This window comes from Aedes albopictus, unplaced genomic scaffold (assembly GCF_035046485.1).
Source record: "Aedes albopictus strain Foshan unplaced genomic scaffold, AalbF5 HiC_scaffold_300, whole genome shotgun sequence".
In the NCBI taxonomy this organism is placed as follows: Eukaryota; Metazoa; Arthropoda; class Insecta; order Diptera; family Culicidae; genus Aedes; species Aedes albopictus.
In genome coordinates this window covers 2275-23767 of record NW_026917091.1, presented here as the reverse complement: position 1 = coordinate 23767, position 21493 = coordinate 2275, and the positions used below count along the sequence as shown (strand labels likewise).

The window sequence follows — 21493 nt, the reverse complement described above, 5'->3', positions numbered from 1 at the left end:
GAATTCTCCGAAATTCCCGGAAGGAATTCTCCGAAATTCCCGGAAGGAATTCTCCGAAATTCCCGGAAGGAATTCTCCGAAATTCCCGGAAGGAATTCTCCGAAATTCCCGGAAGGAATTCTCCGAAATTCCCGGAAGGAATTCTCCGAAATTCCCGGAAGGAATTCTCCGAAATTCCCGGAAGGAATTCTCCGAAATTCCCGGAAGGAATTCTCCGAAATTCCCGGAAGGAATTCTCCGAAATTCCCGGAAGGAATTCTCCGAAATTCCCGGAAGGAATTCTCCGAAATTCCCGGAAGGAATTCTCCGAAATTCCCGGAAGGAATTCTCCGAAATTCCCGGAAGGAATTCTCCGAAATTCCCGGAAGGAATTCTCCGAAATTCTCGGAAGGAATTCTCCGAAATTCCCGGAAGGAATTCTCCGAAATTCCCGGAAGGAATTCTCCGAAATTCCCGGAAGGAATTCTCCGAAATTCCCGGAAGGAATTCTCCGAAATTCCCCGGAAGGAATTCTCCGAAATTCCCGGAAGGAATTCTCCGAAATTCCCGGAAGGAATTCTCCGAAATTCCCGGAAGGAATTCTCCGAAATTCCCGGAAGGAATTCTCCGAAGTTCCCGGAAGGAATTCTCCGAAATTCCCGGAAGGAATTCTCCGAAATTCCCGGAAGGAATTCTCCGAAATTCCCGGAAGGAATTCTCCGAAATTCCCGGAAGGAATTCTCCGAAATTCCCGGAAGGAATTCTCCGAAATTCCCGGAAGGAATTCTCCGAAATTCCCGGAAGGAATTCTCCGAAATTCCCGGAAGGAATTCTCCGAAATTCCCGGAAGGAATTCTCCGAAATTCCCGGAAGGAATTCTCCGAAATTCCCGGAAGGAATTCTCCGAAATTCCCGGAAGGAATTCTCCGAAATTCCCGGAAGGAATTCTCCGAAATTCCCGGAAGGAATTCTCCGAAATTCCCGGAAGGAATTCTCCGAAATTCCCGGAAGGAATTCTCCGAAATTCCAGGAAGGAATTCTCCGAAATTCCCGGAAGGAATTCTCCGAAATTCCCGGAAGGAATTCTCCGAAATTCCCGGAAGGAATTCTCCGAAATTCCCGGAAGGAATTCTCCGAAATTCCCGGAAGGAATTCTCCGAAATTCCCGGAAGGAATTCTCCGAAATTCCCGGAAGGAATTCTCCGAAATTCCCGGAAGGAATTCTCCGAAATTCCCGGAAGGAATTCTCCGAAATTCCCGGAAGGAATTCTCCGAAATTCCCGGAAGGAATTCTCCGAAATTCCCGGAAGGAATTCTCCGAAATTCCCGGAAGGAATTCTCCGAAATTCCCGGAAGGAATTCTCCGAAATTCCCGGAAGGAATTCTCCGAAATTCCGGAAGGAATTCTCCGAAATTCCCGGAAGGAATTCTCCGAAATTCCCGGAAGGAATTCTCCGAAATTCCCGGAAGGAATTCTCCGAAATTCCCGGAAGGAATTCTCCGAAATTCCCGGAAGGAATTCTCCGAAATTCCCGGAAGGAATTCTCCGAAATTCCCGGAAGGAATTCTCCGAAGTTCCCGGAAGGAATTCTCCGAAATTCCCGGAAGGAATTCTCCGAAATTCCCGGAAGGAATTCTCCGAAATTCCCGGAAGGAATTCTCCGAAATTCCCGGAAGGAATTCTCCGAAATTCCCGGAAGGAATTCTCCGAAATTCCCGGAAGGAATTCTCCGAAATTCCCGGAAGGAATTCTCCGAAATTCCCGGAAGGAATTCTCCGAAATTCCTGGGAAGAATTCTCCGAAATTCCTGGAAGGAATTCTCCGAAATTCCTGGAAGGAATTCTCCGAAATTCCTTAAAGGAATTCTCCGAAATTCCTGGAAGGAATTTTCCAGAATTCCTGGAAGGAATTTTTTGGAATTCCCGGAAGGAATTCTTCGGAATTCCTGGAAGGAATTCTTCGGAATTCCTGGAAGGAATTCTTCGGAATTCCTGGAAGGAATTCTTCGGAATTCCTGGAAGGAATTCTTCGGAATTCCTGGAAGGAATTCTTCGGAATTCCTGGAAGGAATTCTTCGGAATTCCTGGAAGGAATTCTTCGGAATTCCTGGAAGGAATTCTTCGGAATTCCTGGAAGGAATTCTTCGGAATTCCTGGAAGGAATTTTTCGGAATTCCTGGAAGGAATTCTTCGGAATTCCTGGAAGGAATTCTTCGGAATTCTTGGAAGGAATTCTTCGGAATTCTTGGAAGGAATTCTTCGGAATTTCTGGAAGGAATTCTTCGGAATCTCTGGAAGGAATTCTTCGGAATTCCTGAAAGGATGTTTGAAGCTGTTGAAGAATTTGTTTATCTTGGAAGACTTGTGACATGAGAAAATGCGTATTGCAGAGCCTTTTACGGACTGCAGGTCCTGTAACTTGCAAAAGCTAATAAAACTGGCTCACTCAATCTTTAAGTTTTAAAATTATTGTTTTAAATCAGATTTACAAAAATCTTGAATAAGGTACCAAATTAACTAAATTCCATGAACTCGGTGTGCCCAACTTCACTCAATTGAGTGCGCGTTAGAACGTATCTACCTTTCCGGCAGATCAAAGCTATAAACAACTGGCTGCGGGTCCCAAACGAACCATACCGAACTGATGATGATGGTTGACTGCGCCAAAGTTGGGACGAGCAACAAATTCCTTCTGCCAATCACCTTTCACCCATCCTCCCACTCCCGCCATCCCATCCAGCGAGCTCTCAGTATCCAATCAAAACAAACATCTTCCTCACTTGCCAGTCAAGCCAATCTACCACCACCCCCTGCGACCGTCGCCGCCACCATGTCCAAAAGCCATTCGACCGACGTCGTCTTTCAGCTGACGAGGACGGCGACGCGCAACAAGACACACACTCTCACACCCACACAGAGAAAGATCTACTTACATGGCGTCGGCGGGGGAGCAAATACGTGAAACATTCCGGAAATCGAAACACTAATCTCGTTTCGATATCCGTTTTATCTCGTGTCCTTCTCGGTAACCACCACCACCCACCCCCGCGCTCGGCTCGCTTCAACTTCCATGACGAGGAATCTTGGTCGAAATGGGATCCCGTCGGTGCTCCGTTGCGTTGTTGTCGGTGGAGCTGGAGCTACATGGCAAAAGTTTATTGAGATTTATTGGAAATTGAATTGCAACGAACGCGCGCGCGTTGCTTCCCCATTCTGACGACTGACTGCTCACTTTGCCAGCTCCACTCAGCTCGCAAACGCAGATAAACATGCTGCTGCCGCTGCTGCTGCGCTTCATGCTGGCCAATTTGGTCGTTGTTGATGGTGGTGGAGCGGGTGCGGTACGGTAGCTCTTATCATCTCTTCTGGTTTCTTCGATGGGGAAGTATTGAAGAGGGGAGAACGCCCGTTTGAGACTGATTGACTGACTTTCGACAGCAGTCAGCGTGTCGTCGTCGATGGGACTCGGCGGTGAACTATGGGTTAGGGTGTATAACAACATTAAGGTGCAACTCAGTTCAGTGTGTTTTCCAAAATCGAAAAAGCAGTTTTCTTGCTCAAATATTCGTTTTTTAAAAGCGATCAGCGTGTTTCCATGAGTCAATGGAATTCTGGATTCCGTGGAGAATCCTCCCGGTTCCGAGGAAAATCATTCCGGATTCTGTGGAGAATCCTCTTTGGATTGTGTGAAGAATCCCATCTAGACTCTATGGGAAATACTTTCCTAATTTAGCGGAGAATCATCCCGGTTCTGTGGAGATTTATTTTTCTCGATTTTTTGGAGAATCCTCCCGGATTCTGTGGAGAATCAACCTGGAATCTATAGAGAATCTTTTCCGAATTTTTTTCTCCAGATTCTTCTCGGGATTCTGTGGAAGATCCTGCTGGATTCTGTTGACAATTCTCCCGGATTCTGTGGAGAATCCTCTCCAGATTTTATGGATAATTTTACGGGATTCTGTGGAGAATTCTCCCGGATTCTATGGAGAATCCTCTCGGATTTTGTGGAGAATCATTCCGGATTCTGTGGAGAATCCTCTTTGGATTGTGTGGAGAATCCTATCTAGATTCTATGGAAAATCCTTCCCAAATTTAGTGGAGAATCATCCCGGCTCTGTGAAGAATCCTCCCGGATCTATGGAGCATCCTCCCGGATTCTATGGAGAATCTTTTCCGGATTCTGTGGAAAATCCTCCCGGATTCTGTGGAGAATCCTCCGGGATTTAATGGAAATGATTTTCAAATTCGGAATTTGTCTAAAATTCTCTCCGGTTTCTGTGGGGAATCCTCTTCGTATTATGTGGAAAATCCTCTTTAGGTTCTGTGGAAAACATTTTCCGGATTATGTGGAGATTCTACATTCCAGTATTTTAGAATTGCTTTCGGATGTTTTATTCCAAAGATTCTCTCAACAGTTTCTGCAGAAATAATTCCAAAATCTGTTCCTTAGCTGTTTTTAAGGATTTTTTAAGAAATGTTTCTATGAATACCTGCATAAGGTTCTCCAATTCTTCCAAGTAAAACTACAAAGATTCCTTCAAGAATTTATTTCTGCTTCTCTAAAGAACTCTTCCAGGAATTTGTTTCGTTTCTGCAGAATTTTCTTCAGGAAAACGATTTCTAGGAGAAATTTGTGAGAAATTCATGTGGAAATTTATGAAGGTTTCCATGATGGAATTTAAATTAAAAAAAACGGCAAGAATTTCTGAAAAATCCAGATTAAATTCCAAGAGTAATTTCTGAAAGGAAATTTTTAAACGAATCGTTGGAAGATTTTTTGAAGGAATCTTCATAAGAGTTTCTGGAAAAGTCTGTGGAGGATCGTCTGGTTTGGAATCATTTTTTTTTAATTCGTGGATGGTTCCTTGAAAAAATGTTTCGTTCGAATCCATGAAACATTTCTAAAGAAAGCTAAATTCAGATCCAGCCAAATATGAAAGACAACCGTGGAATAGACGTTAAAACTTGAATTATTTGAAGGCAAAAGGCGTTTAATTGACAAAATAAGACATAAATTTGTGATGTTGTGTGACCACATGCTTGATTCCGGATGATTAGATCAATATTTTCACTTGAACTATTACCGCAAAGGTGTACTTCAAGTGACTATATATTAGAGATGGGCGATCTGATCCGGATCCGTTCAGATGAGCCGAATCACGTCAGTGAGTGAGAGATCTGTAGCTCACTTTTTAAAAGAACCGGTTCACCACTCTAATACACTTGTAGAAGAAAACAGATTCGTTCCACGCAGATCCGAATCCTCATTTGATTGGAAGCTGCACCAGCAATGTCAGCAACTTACGAGTCCAATATAAACACCAGCTTTGATAAAGACCAGTAGAAAACACCCTTGACCCACGTTCGAAGTTCACTTGAATCTGCAAATCTATTTTCACTTTTCTCTACAACTACGGCTACGTTCACCGATGTTGAAAATATATTTTGCTCTTTTACCCATTCATCTGCCCCGCCGCTCTCTTTCCTTTTTTGATGTCCATCATGGTCCACTGCACGAATTTATGCTGGCCTGCTTACTCTCACACGAAATTTGACGTTTGAGAGGTGTCGGCACCTCTCAAACGTCAAATTTCGTGTGAGAGTAAGCAGGCCAGAATAAATTCGTGCAGTGGACCATTGCGAACTGTCATGCATGCGCATGCGCGGCCTGATACTCTAGCCTAACTTTTAATTGCTTCCTCAGACGCAAAGTTGACAATGAAAAATGTCGAGGTATCTTTTCAATTAGAGAAACATCGCAATTATTATTGCTAATCAACAATAATACACTTTTTTAAACGAAAACGTTTAGTACGGTTAGGCTAAAAAAAACACAACAAACAACGCTGGATTGATATTTGTGTGAAAATTTAATTGCCTGACTGAATGATATCGTAGGACATTATAGGATGTTTGCCTTTAAATGTGTGTTTACGTTCGCTGCGTTTTGCTTTCTGAAAAAAACAAGCTCTGCAATTTACAAAAAATCTGTGAAATTTCATGAGAAAAAAGTATTTTTATTCGTTCGAAGAAGACTGTAAGTACCGTCTACCCTCGTTCGTTTGACCGCATGTAATCTGAACACTTTTTAGATTGACCCCCTCTAATCTGCACATCGTTCAAACTAAAAATGGTTCATACGTCATTCTGCTAATGGAACGGTGTGAAACGGAACGCAGAACCAAAACAAAACACCAAATCAGGTTGCCAGTAGTGTGGCCACTGGCAATATGAAAAGGCATCTAAGCAGCAAGCATCCAATGGTACAATTTGCTAGGGCAACGGCTCCACCAGCATCAATTATGCAACCAGAAAAAGTTCCCAGCATCTCGAGCACGGTCTACAAGCAGGATGTTTCTCTTTCGTCGATGCCTTCAGCTACAGATAATCTAGAGACTACTTCGAAAATCCCGGTTCATCGTCCTGTGGATGTTGCTTCAGCTGAACAGCAACCTTGTCGAACGGAGTTGCAGGCAACAATGTCACGGTATGTCGACGTCATCAAACCGATGTCTGTTCAGAAGAGCAGACTGATTGATATGCAGCTACTGAGGATGATCTGCTGTGAGTACCAACCTTTTTCCATCGTTGAAGATCAGGAATTTCGAAAGTTTGTGCAATTGTTAAATCCGAGTTACACCTTGCCCAGTCGGAAAACTTTATCTAACAGCCTGCTCCCAGTAATTTACAATGAGCATATGGACAAAGTTATGAAGAGTTTGTCAGAAGCCCATGCTGTCGCTCTAACGAGTGACGGGTGGAAGAATTCGAATAATGTAGGATACTATGCTCTCACAGTTCATTTCCTGAATTCGAAAACTGAACTGCAATCATACTTACTGGAATGCTCCGAGTTCAGTGAGAAACATACCGGTGAAAACATTTCCAAATGGATTTCAGACGTATTGATTAAGTTTTCTATTACTGATAAAGTAACGGCAATTGTTACTGACAATGCGGCCAATATGAAAATCGCCGCTTCAAAATTGGAAATTATTCACCTATCATGTTTTGCGCATTCTTTGAATCTTGTCGTTCAACGTAGCATCTCCAATTCAATTCAGTCGGTTGTCGACAAATGCAAGTCCATTGTACAGTACTTTAAGAAAAGTAGCTACGCCTTATCTAAGCTTCAGGAAGTGATGGTCAATTTCAACATGAAGAACCTTAAGTTGAAGCAGGACGTGCCCACAAGATGGAATTAGACAGATGATATGCTTAAGCGGCTTTTGACCAACATGAAAGCTATTATATCAACACTTGCTCTATTGGAGTCAAAACTTCGCTTGGATGCTCGTGAATGGGAAGTAATCGAGAGTTCGGTCAAAATTTTGGAAATTTTCTATGCTGTTACGGAGGAAATTTCTGCAGAGAAGAACGTTTCGTTGTCGAAAACAGTGGTTCTGGCCCGAATCATGACAAGGCAAGTACAGCAGAATTTGGAGAAGGGTGCTTCATTACCGGCGAGTGTCCGGAAATTAGGGCAGGAGCTCCTAAGTGGGATTTCGAAACGCTTTGGCCACACAGAGGATATTGAAGTCGTTGGTCAAGCTATTTTCTTGGACCCCCGATTTAAAAAACAAGGCTTCGGTGAAGAATCAAACTTCACTAAAACGTATCAATCATTGACTCAAATGATGGTTTAAGCTGATACAAGGAGCCTGGCTGATCACGAAATTACGACCGAGGAAGTGGACGTCAAGCCTAAGTCACTTGTCTGGGAGGAGTTTGATGCAACCGTTAACAAACTACAAGGCAGCGTGGATCCAAAAACATCGGCCTCCATCGAAATTGACAAATATTTGGCTGAACCGATCCTTGCGAGGGACAAGGATCCGCTTGATTGGTGGGAAATCAGGAAACTTATTTATCCAAAGCTGTATGCAATAATGCAAAAACGCCTTTGTACTCCTGCAACATCCGTTCCGTGTGAGCGAATCTTCTCAAAGGCGGGTCAGATTTGTTCTGAAAGACGAAGCCGGCTTTGTTCGAAGAACATCTCGCAAATCTTATTTGTATGTCATAATTCATAAATTCTAACGATGTCAAAACTGAGTTGAATCTGCGAGCAAATATATGTATATGAATAAATACAAATTTAAACCTATATTGTTTTTTTGTTTCTGACAATACTTTTGTTAAAATATTGGTGATCCGCAAAGAAGATCCGGTTCACCTTAATGAATGATCCGGCTTTGATCCGATCCGCAAAAGGATCCGTTTTGCCCACCTCTACATATGTCACAGTTTATCTCATACTAATTAAATTATTTTTTTCTTTGCTTCCAGGTAAACACATTCATGGAGTTCATTGGTATGTTAACGGTGAGTGTGACAACGCATGTAGGACGGACAAACCTCTGGATCTGATGACCAAAAAGAATCACAGTTCATAGAGGATCGTTTGTTTCCGTGTGATAAAGCAAAAATGTACAATACCCTATACTGTTATTAATCAGATTGGCTGATATGGCTTAAACATTTTCAGCTTGTAATTAGAAGGTACAGAATGTTGTTAATTGACAAATTGAGAGATGGATTTGTGAAAAAAAAAATCGTGTTCGGTGCGATGCGAACTCACGACTCCGTATCGCTATTCCGGTGCTTTTACCAACTAAGCCAAAGAACAAGTAACGATTCTGCGGATTGCTTTCACAATTTTTTCTCTCAATTTATGGATTAAACGCAACTTTGCCTTAAAATTCTACAAGTTTTTACGTATACTTTCTACATGGATTACTGCATGGATTGTGCTGGCCTGCTTACCGCGTAAACGTTAAATTTTCTGTGAGAGAAAGCAGGCCAGCATAAATTCGTGCAGTGGACCAAACTAATAAGTTCGTGTTGGTAGAAATGGGTAATGAATTGATTACTAACCCCATGGAAGATTTTCCAAAAAGAATTCCTTGAGGATTTTCGAGTAACAGCGGAAAAACCCAAGGAAGAGTACAAGTTCTGAATAAATTTCTGGGGTTCTTGAAAACTTTAGAGAAAGTTCCAAAGGAAACGTAGTATTTTCTTAAAGAATCAATAAAAGAATTCCTGAAGGATTTCTCAGAAAAATCTCTAACGTCAATCCTGGATTTTTTTAAATTCCCCAAAAGTTTTTCTGAATATCTTAAGGTATCCGTTAATGGTTTTTGAATAAATCCTTGGATAATTTTCCAGAGGAATGTCTTGAATAATTTTTGAAGGAATTATTTAAATATTTCTGAAAAAAAATCAATGGGAAAAACTCTACAGTAATCCATGCAAGCTTTCTAATTTAATAATCTTTTGCGACAATTCAGAGGAATTGCAAGCGCAATGTCTGAATCAATCTCTTTAAGATACTTAAAAAGTCCCGGAAGAAAATATCCGAATGAATCTTGATATTTTGTGAATGAGACCCAAGAGGAATTTCCGAAGGAATTTGTGGCGAAATCCCTGAATACATTTCTGTAGAAATCTCGGGACAAATGTGTGAATACCCGAAACATTGAATTGAATTTTGGGAATAGGATAACTGTGACAATGACTTTCGGAAAGAGATTATGTAGAAGTGTTATAAGAGGTCCCAAGGGACAAAGCAGTAAATCCTCAGACAGGCTCGCTGAACGTACACTACGCCATCGTGGTGCGCCTAGCTTAACGTCTTGGGAGGGTTGAATAAGTTGGGGGGGGGGGGGGGGGGGGTGACTAACATGGTATAATGAAATGACCGTAGGGGGCTCGAGGGGTTTCTGTAAAAATCAATAGGTTTAAATCAGATTCTAGGAGGTTTCAGAGGGATTTACTATTAGTTTCATGAAGTTTCAAGAGTGTTTAGAACGGTACAGGGGGTTTGAAGAGGTTTCAGGCGCGTATCTGTGTGGATTTCAGAGGTTTTCAGGTGCTTTCAGGGATGTCTCACATTTCAGAAGGATCTTACGTGTCCTATAAAGTTTCAGGGACTTTTCATATTGTAGAGATTCAAACCAAAGTTTCAGGTACGTTTCTGAGGGTTTCAGAAAGGTTTTAGAGTGTGAAGAATTAGCATTAAGTTAAAATTCACAAATACAAAGAAATTAAAAAAAAAGGTTTTAGAGATTTTCAGGGGAGCAAATGAATCCTACTCACACACGAAAGGGAAGTAATGCACATGCATGGGTTCCGAGATGAACTAGCCTGGAGCCTAACCTCACTAATACAGATAAAAAATATTTTCATGGTGTTTCAAAAGGGTTTTCAATGGCTTTTCTGGTGCGTTTGAATGGATCCCAAAGTGATTCAGAGGCTTTTCTAGTATGGCCCTAGAACTTCCTGAATCCCTCTCAAACGCTCGTCAATTTCCTCGCACGTCGCTGAAACCTCCTGAAACGCCATGAGATCCCCTGAAAACCCATTTGAACCCCCCTAGGAATTCTTTGCTAGACCTTGAAATGCATTGAAACCCCAGGTAACTTTTGAAAACTCTCCTGCAACCTTATGATATATGTATATCTAGAAACAAATCCAAATCTCTGAAATTCCTAGAATCATCCCTAGAACCCTAGATCACTCTAAACCTGTTACATGTAACCCTCTTTGAGACCTTTCCGAAACTACCTAAAACACCCCGAATCATCTTATACAAGTTAATTCGCAAGCAACACACATGTTATATAAGAGGGACGACAGTGCAAGTTTTGGTTATGTAGCAGTTAATTTGACGTAATTCTAACATTGTGTTGAGATAACGTCAAATAAACTCATATACAACCAAAGCGCGCTGTCGTAACCTTTATATAACATGTGTGTTGCTTGGGTTGGTTCTTATTTGGTTATGTACAATGATGTAAAGGTGGATCCAAAATTTTACTGGATTTCTGATGAAATCTCTGGTGCAGTTCGTGTAGGAGAACATATACGAATGACTGAAGCAATCCTCGGAAGAAAGGTTGGAGAATTTTCTGAAAAAAATCTAAAAAGAATATCCGATGAAATCATTGGAGGATTTTCTAAAAAAAAACCCTTGGATGAATTTTTGAAGAAACCTTCGGAAGAATTCTGAAATCTTGGAAGATTTCTGCAGAAGCATTTTCTAAAGAAGTTCTCAGGAGGTTTTTACCAAAAAAAACCACGGCAGATTTTATATAAGATTCATCAGAGGAATGTCCATGCAACTGAACTAGGAGTGACTTCTTAAGGAATTTGTAGAGGACTTTCCAATGAAATCCAGGACAATTTTCTAAAGGAATCTCTCAAAGAATTTTCGAAATAAACTTTGGAATAATTTCCAAATGAATTCCTGAAGGATTTTTTTTCAAGAATTTGTAAAAGAATTTCTAAAAAAAAATGTGGAAGAATTTTCTAAGCAATTATGGATTTCTTAACAGATCACTATCTATACAGTCCGTGGAAGATTTTCTGAAGTTATTATTAAAGAAATTTCAAATTTTGTCTCTGAAACAATCTCTGAAAAAAATTCTAAACAAATTTTGAAGGTTTTTCTGAAGCAATCCATGCAAGATTTTCTGGAAAAAAAATTCGAAAGAATTTCCAGATGATTTTTTTGAGGGATCTCAGGAGGACATTCAAAAGAATCCTTGGGAATATTCTTAAGAAATCCATCAAAGGTTTTCCAATCAAATACTCGGAGAGATTATTAGACTATTTTTTTTTAAGAAATCCCGGAAAACCTTCGTGAAAGCCTCTCTGGAAAAATTTTCCTAGACATTCTCGAAGAATTTTCTTACGGAGTCCATGGAGGAATTCTATAGAGACCCAATTGTACGTTTTCTAAAGGATTCCTTTCAGCAACTTTAGCAGGAATGCCTAGACAAGTTTTTGGAGGAATCTCTGAAAGAATGTCTAAATAAATTCATGGAAGTGTTTGTGTTCCATGTCAAAATATTCTAAAATAATTCTTTTTGAGGATTCTGGAAGAATTTTCAGTGAAATTTCTGAAACAATTCCTGGAGGATTTTGTACAAAAATCCTTGAAACCAATCCAAAGAACTTTGTGTGAGAGAATCTGTGAAGGAATTATTGAAAGATTTTCTGAAAACCCCTGAAATTATTTCCAGGGAAACCACTGAAGGATTTTTTTTTATTCTTCAATCACATAATCTAATTTACAGTTCTATTATCCACTGTTGCACTGCGTGAGCGATTCCATTTGCAGCCGCATTTACACTTTGTACAGCGCCTAAATGTATTCTACTTTAATTCTACTATAACGAACTTGTTACTTTTGCGCTGCTGTCACTTTTCTAACCTATCATGGTAGAATGATGAGCATGATGTTGTTTGATGTGTGGCTGTTTTTCCTTTCCAGTCCGATTGGTGGACGTCCATTATGAGTTGCCGTTCGCCGATATCCAAGTTTTCGGGTCCGTTAGAGCTATGCTCAGAAGAGGATCAGTGTCAGCCGCTCTCGGGGGGAAGAGCAGCTAACGAAAAGTTGCAAGTGCCGGGGCTGGGACCGAACCCATGACCATCAACTTATGAAAAGAACGTCTGACCACTGCGCCACAGGCCCCGTGTGAGATTTTTTGATGGGATTCCTAGAACAACTCCTGGACAAATTTCTTGTGGACTTCTTGAGGCAATAACTGAAAGAATTTCTGAAGGCATCTATGGAAAATATGATAAAGATGCCACTGGTATTTTTGAAATAATATTTCAAGGAGTCCCAGTAAAAAAAAACCGAAGAAATCACGCAAGAAATTTCCGAATTCCTGGAAGCATAGAAATCTCGCAGAACCCATAAAAATCTCCCTAAAATAGATTGCTAGATAAATTCATGGAGATATGTCTGCAGAAACTCTATACCGATTTCTTAAAAATTCTCTAGAAATTGTTTTAAACCGTCGAAAGAATCTCGGAAGAAGCGTTTGTGAATTTATAAGTTGAATTGAAGTAATTATGGAAAAAAAATCCTTAAATATTTCCATGAACTAGCAATCCTTGAACACGTTCATGTAGGACTCAAATTAAAAATTCCTGAAAAAGGCTGTAGAAGATTTTCTAATGAAACTCTTGGAGCAATTCCTGGAGGTACTTGTGATTGTTTTAAGGAATTGCTGAAAGCATTTATGAAGGTAGTGGATTATTTCCTCAAAGAATTCTTGTAGGGATTCCTGAAAAAAAAAAACATATGGAGGAATTTCTAAAAAAAACATAAATGTTTTTCAAGAGGAATTTTTGTGGAAACTTCTTAGGGATTCTCAAATAAAAATTCCGAAAAAAATTGTAGAGAAAATTCTGAATCAATCCATGTAAGATCTTTTAAAGAACTTTGAAACGAAATCCGTGGAAGACATTATGTACGAAAAAAATTTATGATTGCTTTTCTAATAGAATGCTTGGACCAATGTCGACCAATATCATCGGGTGTGGGCTTCGTGGCCATGCGGTTAGGGGTGTAAGTCACTTAGTCTCGGAGTGTGGGTTCGATTCCCGCTCCAGTCGGTGAAGTATTTTCGTTAAACGGAAACTTATCCAGAGGACCACTGAGTGTTTCGTGTGTTGTCGGTTTCCTAATGGTACGCATGAACAAGTTATTTGCATCTTTTTCGGTGAAGCAGAATGATTTTCATATGGACCAGAAAATATACTAAGATGAGACATATCTTCAGGAATTTTGAATGAAATCCCTTGAGAAATTCCTTAGAGTATCCTATGGGCAGTTTGTGCAGGAATTCCAGTACCAATAGCGGAAGGTTTCCTTGGAAGAAATCACTGGAGAAAGAAAGTTTGGAGAAATTACTGAAAACAAACATCTTTAAGAATTGAAGGATTTCCTCAAAGAATTCCTGTAATATATTTAGAAGGAACCGTTGGAGGAATAACTGGAAGAAACCTTGTTAGATTTTTGAATAAATTCACAGAGTGATTAGTGTAGCAACTTGCTGAGGATTTTTGGGAGATTTTTTGGAAAAATCACTCGAGGATTCACTAAAGGATTCAATGGAGCAACTTCGGAAGGAATTTATGGAAGGTTTTCCAAAAAAATCATGGAGCGATTTCTGGAGAAATCTGTAAACGTAGAGAACCGAATTGTTTCAAAGAGACATTACTCTGAAAGGGCGTTCGTCTTTTATAATTCTTCCCCAATCAATTGGAAAAATTGGAAGAAATTTCTGAAGCAATCCATGCCGGTTTTTTCTTAAAGTTTTCTGAAAAGAATTTCTGGAAGAATTTTCAAACCTCTCTGGAGAAATTTTCGCGGAAATCCGTGCAGGATTGTTCAACGAAATCCATAAAGGAATTTTCGAAGAATTCCTTGGAAGGTTATGTTAAAGGAATCTTTTGAGCATCTTTTTCTTATATTTATGAAAGAATTTCTGTTGCACTTACATAAATATTTTGTTGTGAAGTTTCTGGAAGAATATTCAGCGATACTGCTGATGAAGTTCCTGGAGGATTTTTTGAAGGAAATTTTCGAAGAAATCATGAAAACAAATTCTGAAACTATTTCAGAGACTCCGTGAAGGAATTCTTAAAAAAAATTGGAAGGAATTTTTCTGAAGATTTTCTAAAGGAATCCCTGGGGACGTTTCTGAAGAAATACCTCGAATTTTTTTTTTGTAGAAGGCCCTCTAATTTTGTACCAGACACCCATAGTGACCGCGCATCCATCCGGTTCGCCAAAAAATCCAACAAGTGAGAAGCCCGTGAGCATCATCCAAAAGCTGATTTAAGCTCCGCGTTGCCTATATAACTGATACCTTCGGGGGAAAGAATTTTCCGGAAGAAAATCCGTATCAACCAAGCAAACGAAACCGGATGTTGAGTCAGCCGGCCGGATGTTTTCCAATGGCTTGCACTTTGGGCTCCTCCGTTCCTCTCGTCGCGCCACTACCGGCCGTTCTGGTTGTAGCTATCGATATCCGTCTGTGTGCTCCTGCGAGCAACTATTTGATCAGTCAATTTCGATTCTGGTGTAGGTCGGTAGATACCTACTTCGCGCGATACTGAATGGGTGGTCGGTCCGATGCGATTGGTGATGAGGATGAACAAATTGATAGACGGATGGTCGTCCTTCGTCGCGTCTTCGGTTCGTTTCGTACATTTCGGGAAGTGGTGGCGATGGAGGCTGAGAGCTTACGGAAGGAAATGGACCGTGCGATCTCTTTGCACGGTCTGGCATGGTTCGTTGAACAGATGAAACCAACCGTTGGACGACGACGACGATGACGACGACGACGACGACGACTATACGAATTGGGCGATGGTGGGAGCGTATGCTCTTGGCAGTAGTTTTCTCAGACTAGTAAACAAGCAAACGAATTGAGCAACTGGTTGGAATGATAGGAATTTGTTGAAAGTCGATGCGCATTCAGGGTGGACTGAGACGTCTTGTAGCTTGGGTCGGATGTTGAGAGGTGACTTTGAAATGTTTTTTTCCAATTTCTAATCTCAGAAACTCAATCCTTTAGACAATCAATGTTTACCAGAAAAAAATGTTATATTAATTGACTTTGTGAAAAAAAAAACCCAAATTAATCCACCTAGTGGTGATAGTGCCTTTCTCGTTGTATATGTTCACACAATCTTTCCGTCGGCGTAAGTCAAACTGTTCCTGGATCCTGATATTTTTTAAGAAAAGCAAGCATTTTATCAAAGCCATTATTGAATTGACTTAAAACTTATTGATGGCACATAGTCCGACGTTGTATTCAGCGTATAAGCAGAGCTGAATAATATCAGATTTCTCAGTTGACTGCTTGAGTACCTTCACTAACATTGGGAGCTGATCAATATTAAGATGATACTAACAAGATATAACTTTTAACACAACCACTGATCACTTTGCGGACTTCGATAAAGTTTTTTCTGCGCATTCTAGGTTATATTTTATTGACCGTTGAAAACGAGAACGTAGTGAGTATAGTGAGACGTCTGTTTGTGTATGGGTTTAATATGTCAAGATTTTGTTCTCTTACACATACTTATCGCTTGCATTTTTTTTACTTTCGTAGTTCCGGCGAAGCATCAAACGCTGGTTGTGCAACCCTACTGGTAGTCTATAATGTAGTATGAGCCTATTTTCTAGTTAACCGTTCCTCGGGTTATTAGAAAAGCCGTGATGTGGTGTGTCACATGGAACATTTGCTTACTTTCCGGAACAGGTTCCCGAGCACCACCGGGTCTCCCAAGTATAGTCTGAGGCAATATCTATGTTAACGTACATTAGGGTACCTTGAAAACCACGATTTGATTTATCTTATGCATGGGTACAGATCACTTTTACATTTGACCACTTCCAGTGGGACACCTAAAACTAGTTTCGGGACACTACCGGTTGTCTAAAATATGGTCTGAGGCTATGTTCTTACGAATCGATCATCGTGTTATGAAAAAAGGGTCTTCAGTTGGCCTAGTTGTTAAGGCTATGAATCGCCAATCCGGAAACGGCGGGTTTGATTCCCGTTCCAGTCGGGAACATATTCTCGACTTCCTGGGCATAGTGTATCATTGTACTTGCCTCACAATATACAAATTCATGCAATGGCAGGCAAAAAACCCTTTAGAGCACTGTGGAAGTGCTCTGAAGAACACTAAAAAGAAGAGAGGCAGGCCAAGTTCCAATGCGAACGTCGAGCCATAAAGGAGAAGAAGTTATCAAAAAACCTACTATTTGATGTATTGTCAAACCCCGCGTATTCATGGCTAAAATATAAACGACTCATAAGAAAGTGATCATTCTTCATAAATAATTGCGAAAGTCCCAGTGAAGAAACAGGGGTGTAAGCAGTAATAAATAACAAAAGTTCCATAAACAAATAAAAAAATGCATAAATAAATCAAAAGTTTCCATAAATAATTGATTTTTGAGCAATTAAAAACGTCAAAAATGCAATGAATAATTCAACTGTTGCAATAAAAAAAGCGAATTTTCCCACTACAAAACTTCGAATTTTCCATAAATAAATTCGATTTTTCCATAATAAATTAGAAAATTCACAATAAAAAAATATCGAAAAAGCAATAAATAATTCAAAAAGTGCAATAAACAAAAAAATAAATTATCAATAAATATCAAAAAACGAGCAATAAACGTAAATGCATTTTGAGCCAAAAAATTATGTAGACCATGCGGCGAAGCCGCATAGAGGATTGAGGAACTGAAGCGGCAGAAGGCCGCCGAAGTTTCCGATATCCGATGCACCGCAACTGCATCGTTTCGGTTCTAGGCAAACCACAGATCCAAGAATTTGCCCGGTATAATGCAAACATAGATGTTATCCCTTTTTTAGGTCCGACGAGCGATAGCGAGTTCGGACAGCAAGCAATTGCTCGGTAAATTGCAATCATAGTTACGCAAGCTTTTCAGTCGTTTCAGTTATATAAGTGCGATTCAGCATTTCACTGTCTCATACTTTCCTGCATTTGTTTTTCATGGGAAATTTCGTCATTTTTTATTGCATTTTTTGAATTTTTTATTGTTTTTTCGATATTTTTGCCTTTCTCGTACACTAAGTGTACTGGAAAGGCTATATGTTCACTCCAAAAATGACTTTTTGATAGGAGGCCCGGAGATTCGAGTCACATATACCAATCAACTCAGCTCGACGAATTGAGGTGATGTCTGTGTGTGTGTATGTGTGTGTGTATGTGTGTGTGTATGTGTACAAACGAACTCACGTCACTTTTCGGCAGTAAATCTCAACCGATTTTAATGACCGACGGTTCATTCGACGCGGAATCTGGTCCCATTGTTTGCTATTTAAAATGGTTCGGATCGGTCCAGCCGTTCCGGAATTATGGCCATTTAGGCGTTCCGGATCGGTACCCCAGGAAGGGGCCAGATATGAAAATGCAACAAACCCACGCATGCGACACATCAAACCACGGCATTTTCGATAATATGATGAACGGTAAGCAAGAAAATAGTCTCAGACCATATCTGAACCGGTAATGTTCCGGAATCGGTTCCGAAGGTCCCACCAGAAGTGGCCAAATATAAAAGTGAACCAAACCCATACATGCGACTCATCAAATCGCAGCTTTTTCAATAACCTGATGAACGGTTAACAGGAAAATAGTTTCAGACCATATCTGAACCGGTAGTGTTCCTGAACCGGTTCCGGGCGTCCCGTCGGAAGTGGACAAATATAAAAATGAAACAAACCCATGCAAGCGACACGTCAAATCGCGCTCTTTGCGATAACCTGATGAACGGTTAGCAAGAAAATGGTCTCAGATCACATAAGAAACTAGCGGTGTTCCAAAACCGGTTCCGGAGGTCCCGCCGGAAGTGGCCAAATATAACAGTGAAGCAAACCCAGGCATGCGACACATCAAGTCGCGGCTTTTTCAATTACTTGATGAATGATAAGCAAGAAAATAGTCTCAGACAACCTAAGATTCTACCGGTAGTGTTCCGGAACCGTTTCCGTATGTCCCGCCAGATGTGGCCAAATATAAAAGTGAACCGAAACCATGCGTGCGACACTTCAAATCGCGGCTCCTTAGGCGACCTGATGAATGGTTAGTAAAAAATAGTTTTAGACCATATTTGAGACAACCGGTGGTGTTCCGGAACCGGTTCCGGGTTCCCTCCGGAAGTGGCCAAATATTATTTTTTTTTGTCTTTATTAACGAGATTTTTAACTCGAAGCTAGTTCATCTCGGGACCCTTCCCTTCCGAAGGAAGAACCTACGTTTTGTGAATATGTCGGGAGTGGGATTCGATCCCAGGCCCTTGGCATGATAGTCTTGTGTTCTAACCATCAAACCAGGCCCGCTCCACCGCCAAATATTTAAGTGATCCAAACCCATGCATGCGACACGTCAAATCGCGGATTTTCCGATAACCTGATGAACGGTAAGCAAGAAAATAGTCTCAGACCACATAAGAAACTACCGGTAGTATTCCAAAACTAGCGTTGGGTGCTTCGTCGGAATTCAAAAGTGAGAAAAATTAAAGCAAGCGATAGATATCTTGACAAAACTAAGACGATCTCATCCAATCACACCATTTCAGATTCCTGAGGTGTAATAATGCAGAAGGATGGGTCAACGTTGTATGGGAAAATTAAAATTTAATCGTAATAACTCCGAACAAACTTTTTCAATTCTCTTTCGCGTCTAAAATGACTGCGTAAAATTTTTGTGTGACTGGTTGCTCCCTCACGCACTGTAATGTGGTTGAATTGAAAGTTGAATGGGATTCAGTATGAAAAATTTCAGTTACTTGCATGTTTTTGTCAAATTTTACATGCATCTTGTAGCCAATGATAATAAAATATAGCGTGTGTAGAAGTGTGTAGAAAATACTTTGTCGAAAATCGTTAAGGTATCTGTGTTTGTGAAAAAGTTGTATCGTCTTGGTGTTGATCGGCCTGTGAAGGAGGTCAAGCTGTCAACTGAGAGGTCTGATATTTTTCAGCCATGCCTATACGTTGAACATAACGTCGGAATATGTGCCATCAATAAGTTTAAAGTCAATTCAATGATGGCTCTGATAAAATTCTAAGTAAAGTATTCTCATGATTCAGGAACATTTCGGCTCACGTCAACGGAAACGTCATGAGTACATATTCGACGAGAAAGGCACTATCACCACTAGGTGGATCAACCCGGGTTTTTTATTGTGAATTTTCTAATTTATTATGGAAAAATCGGATTTATTTATGGAAAATTCGAAGTTTTTTGGTGGGAAAAATGGCTTTTTATGTTGCAACAGTTGATTTATTCATTGCATTTTTGACGTTTTTAATTGCTCAAAAATCAAATATTTATGGAAACTTTTGATTTATTTATGCATTTTTTTATTTGTTTATGGAACTTTTGTTATTTATTACTGCTTACACCCCTGTTTCTTCACTGGGACTTTTCGAATTATTTATGGGAAATTTTGTATTTATTATGGAACGTTTTATTGTCTGCCCGTATTCATCACTCTTTTATACGACACTTTTTAATTCGTGCCCGCTCATTCAAAATTTGTTGAATACACTGTAAATAAGAATGATCCGATATTGTGATGTTACTCACACCCGCAGCGGCTCCTCGTGCAGCTGTTACTTCCGAAAGTTCTAATTTGGTGCTTTCCGACACCTGATCCGTTTGGTGATCAACCGCAGTGAACCTTGGAAGCCAACAATCGTAAAATGAACAAGCTATCAATTCATACCACTTCTGTAATATCTGTAAGATATGTGTTCAAAAACAAATCATACAATCTGAACGAAACTAAAATAGAGTTAGTTTATCGAATTAAAAGTTTACTCAGGTAATTTGACAACAATCATTGTCAAATTAGCGTGGTTTTATGGTACGACACGCATGGGTTTTGTCCAATTTCACATTTACCACATTCGGTTCACATTTTACCACTTACCGATTGTCCCTGATGTGGTCTTAGACTAGTTTCATGCAAATTTTTAATCAGTTTTCCTAAAAAAGTCGCAAATTGATGTAACTCATGTATGGGTTTGCTTCATTTGTGCGTTACGCCAGTTCCGGCGAGGCACTCGAATCTGGTTCCGGCACACTACAGGCCTGAGACTATTTTCTTGCGGACCGTTCTTCGCGTTATCGAAGAAGCCGTTATTTTATGTGCTGCGTGTATGCGTTTGGTTCTTTTCTACATTTGACCACTTCCGTCGGGGCACCTGGAACCGGTTTCGGCACACTTGGTTTTCCAAAGTATGGTCTATGTTTTTTTTTCATGTTAACTGTTCATCAGCTTAATTAAAAAGTCATTTAATGTGTCGAATTTATGGATTTGGTTCTCCTTTACATTTGACCAGTTCCGATGGGGCAACCGTAATCGGTTGCGGAAAACTACCGGTTGTCCCCAATATGACCGGAAACTTTTTTTTTTGCCAAATCAAGATGCCTAAAAATCCGCGATTTTATGTGTCGCTTGCATGGTTTTGGTTCCCTTTTATATTTGGTCATTTCCAGCGGGACACCCGGAACCGGTTCCGGATCACAACCGATTCAGATATGTTCAGAAAATATTTTCCTGCTTACTGTTCATCAGGATATCAAAAAAGCCACTATTTGATATGTCGCTTGCATGGGTTTAATTAAATTTTATACTTTTCCACCTCCGGCGGAACACCTAGAACCGGTTTCGATATGGTCTGAGAATGCTTTCCTGCTTACTGTTCATCAGGTTATCGAAAAAGCTGCGGTTTGATATGTCGCATGCATGGTTCAATGTATTAGTTCAATTTTATATTTGGCTACTTCCGACGGGACACCCGGAACCGGTTCCGGGACACAACCGGTTCAGATATGGCGAACATTATCCTGCTTACTGTACATCAGGATATCAAAAAAGCCACTATTTGATATGTCGCATGCATGGGTTTGGTTAACTTTTATACTTGGCCACTTCCGGCGGGACATTTGCAACCGGTTCCGGAACACTACCGGTTCCGATATGGTCTGAGAATGTTTTCCTGCTTACTGTTCATCACGTTATCGAAAAAGTCACGGTTTGATATGTCGCATGCATGGGTTATGTTCACTTTTATGTTTGGTCACTTCCGGCGCGACACCCGGAACCAGTTCCGGGACACTACCGGTTCAGATATGGTCTGAGACTATT

The 21493-nt window shown here is 40.3% G+C and overlaps 1 protein-coding gene across 1 annotated transcript; it reads left to right on the top strand.

Annotated features, from left to right (window-relative positions):
• The first annotated feature begins 6171 nt into the window (after positions 1-6171).
• On the top strand, positions 6172-9550 carry LOC134284552 (E3 SUMO-protein ligase ZBED1-like). The gene has a single exon (XM_062843532.1). It carries the CDS (start codon positions 6210-6212, stop codon positions 7182-7184), a length of 975 nt encoding a protein of 324 aa, XP_062699516.1. The 5' UTR covers positions 6172-6209; the 3' UTR covers positions 7185-9550.
• The last annotated feature ends 11943 nt before the right edge of the window (positions 9551-21493 follow it).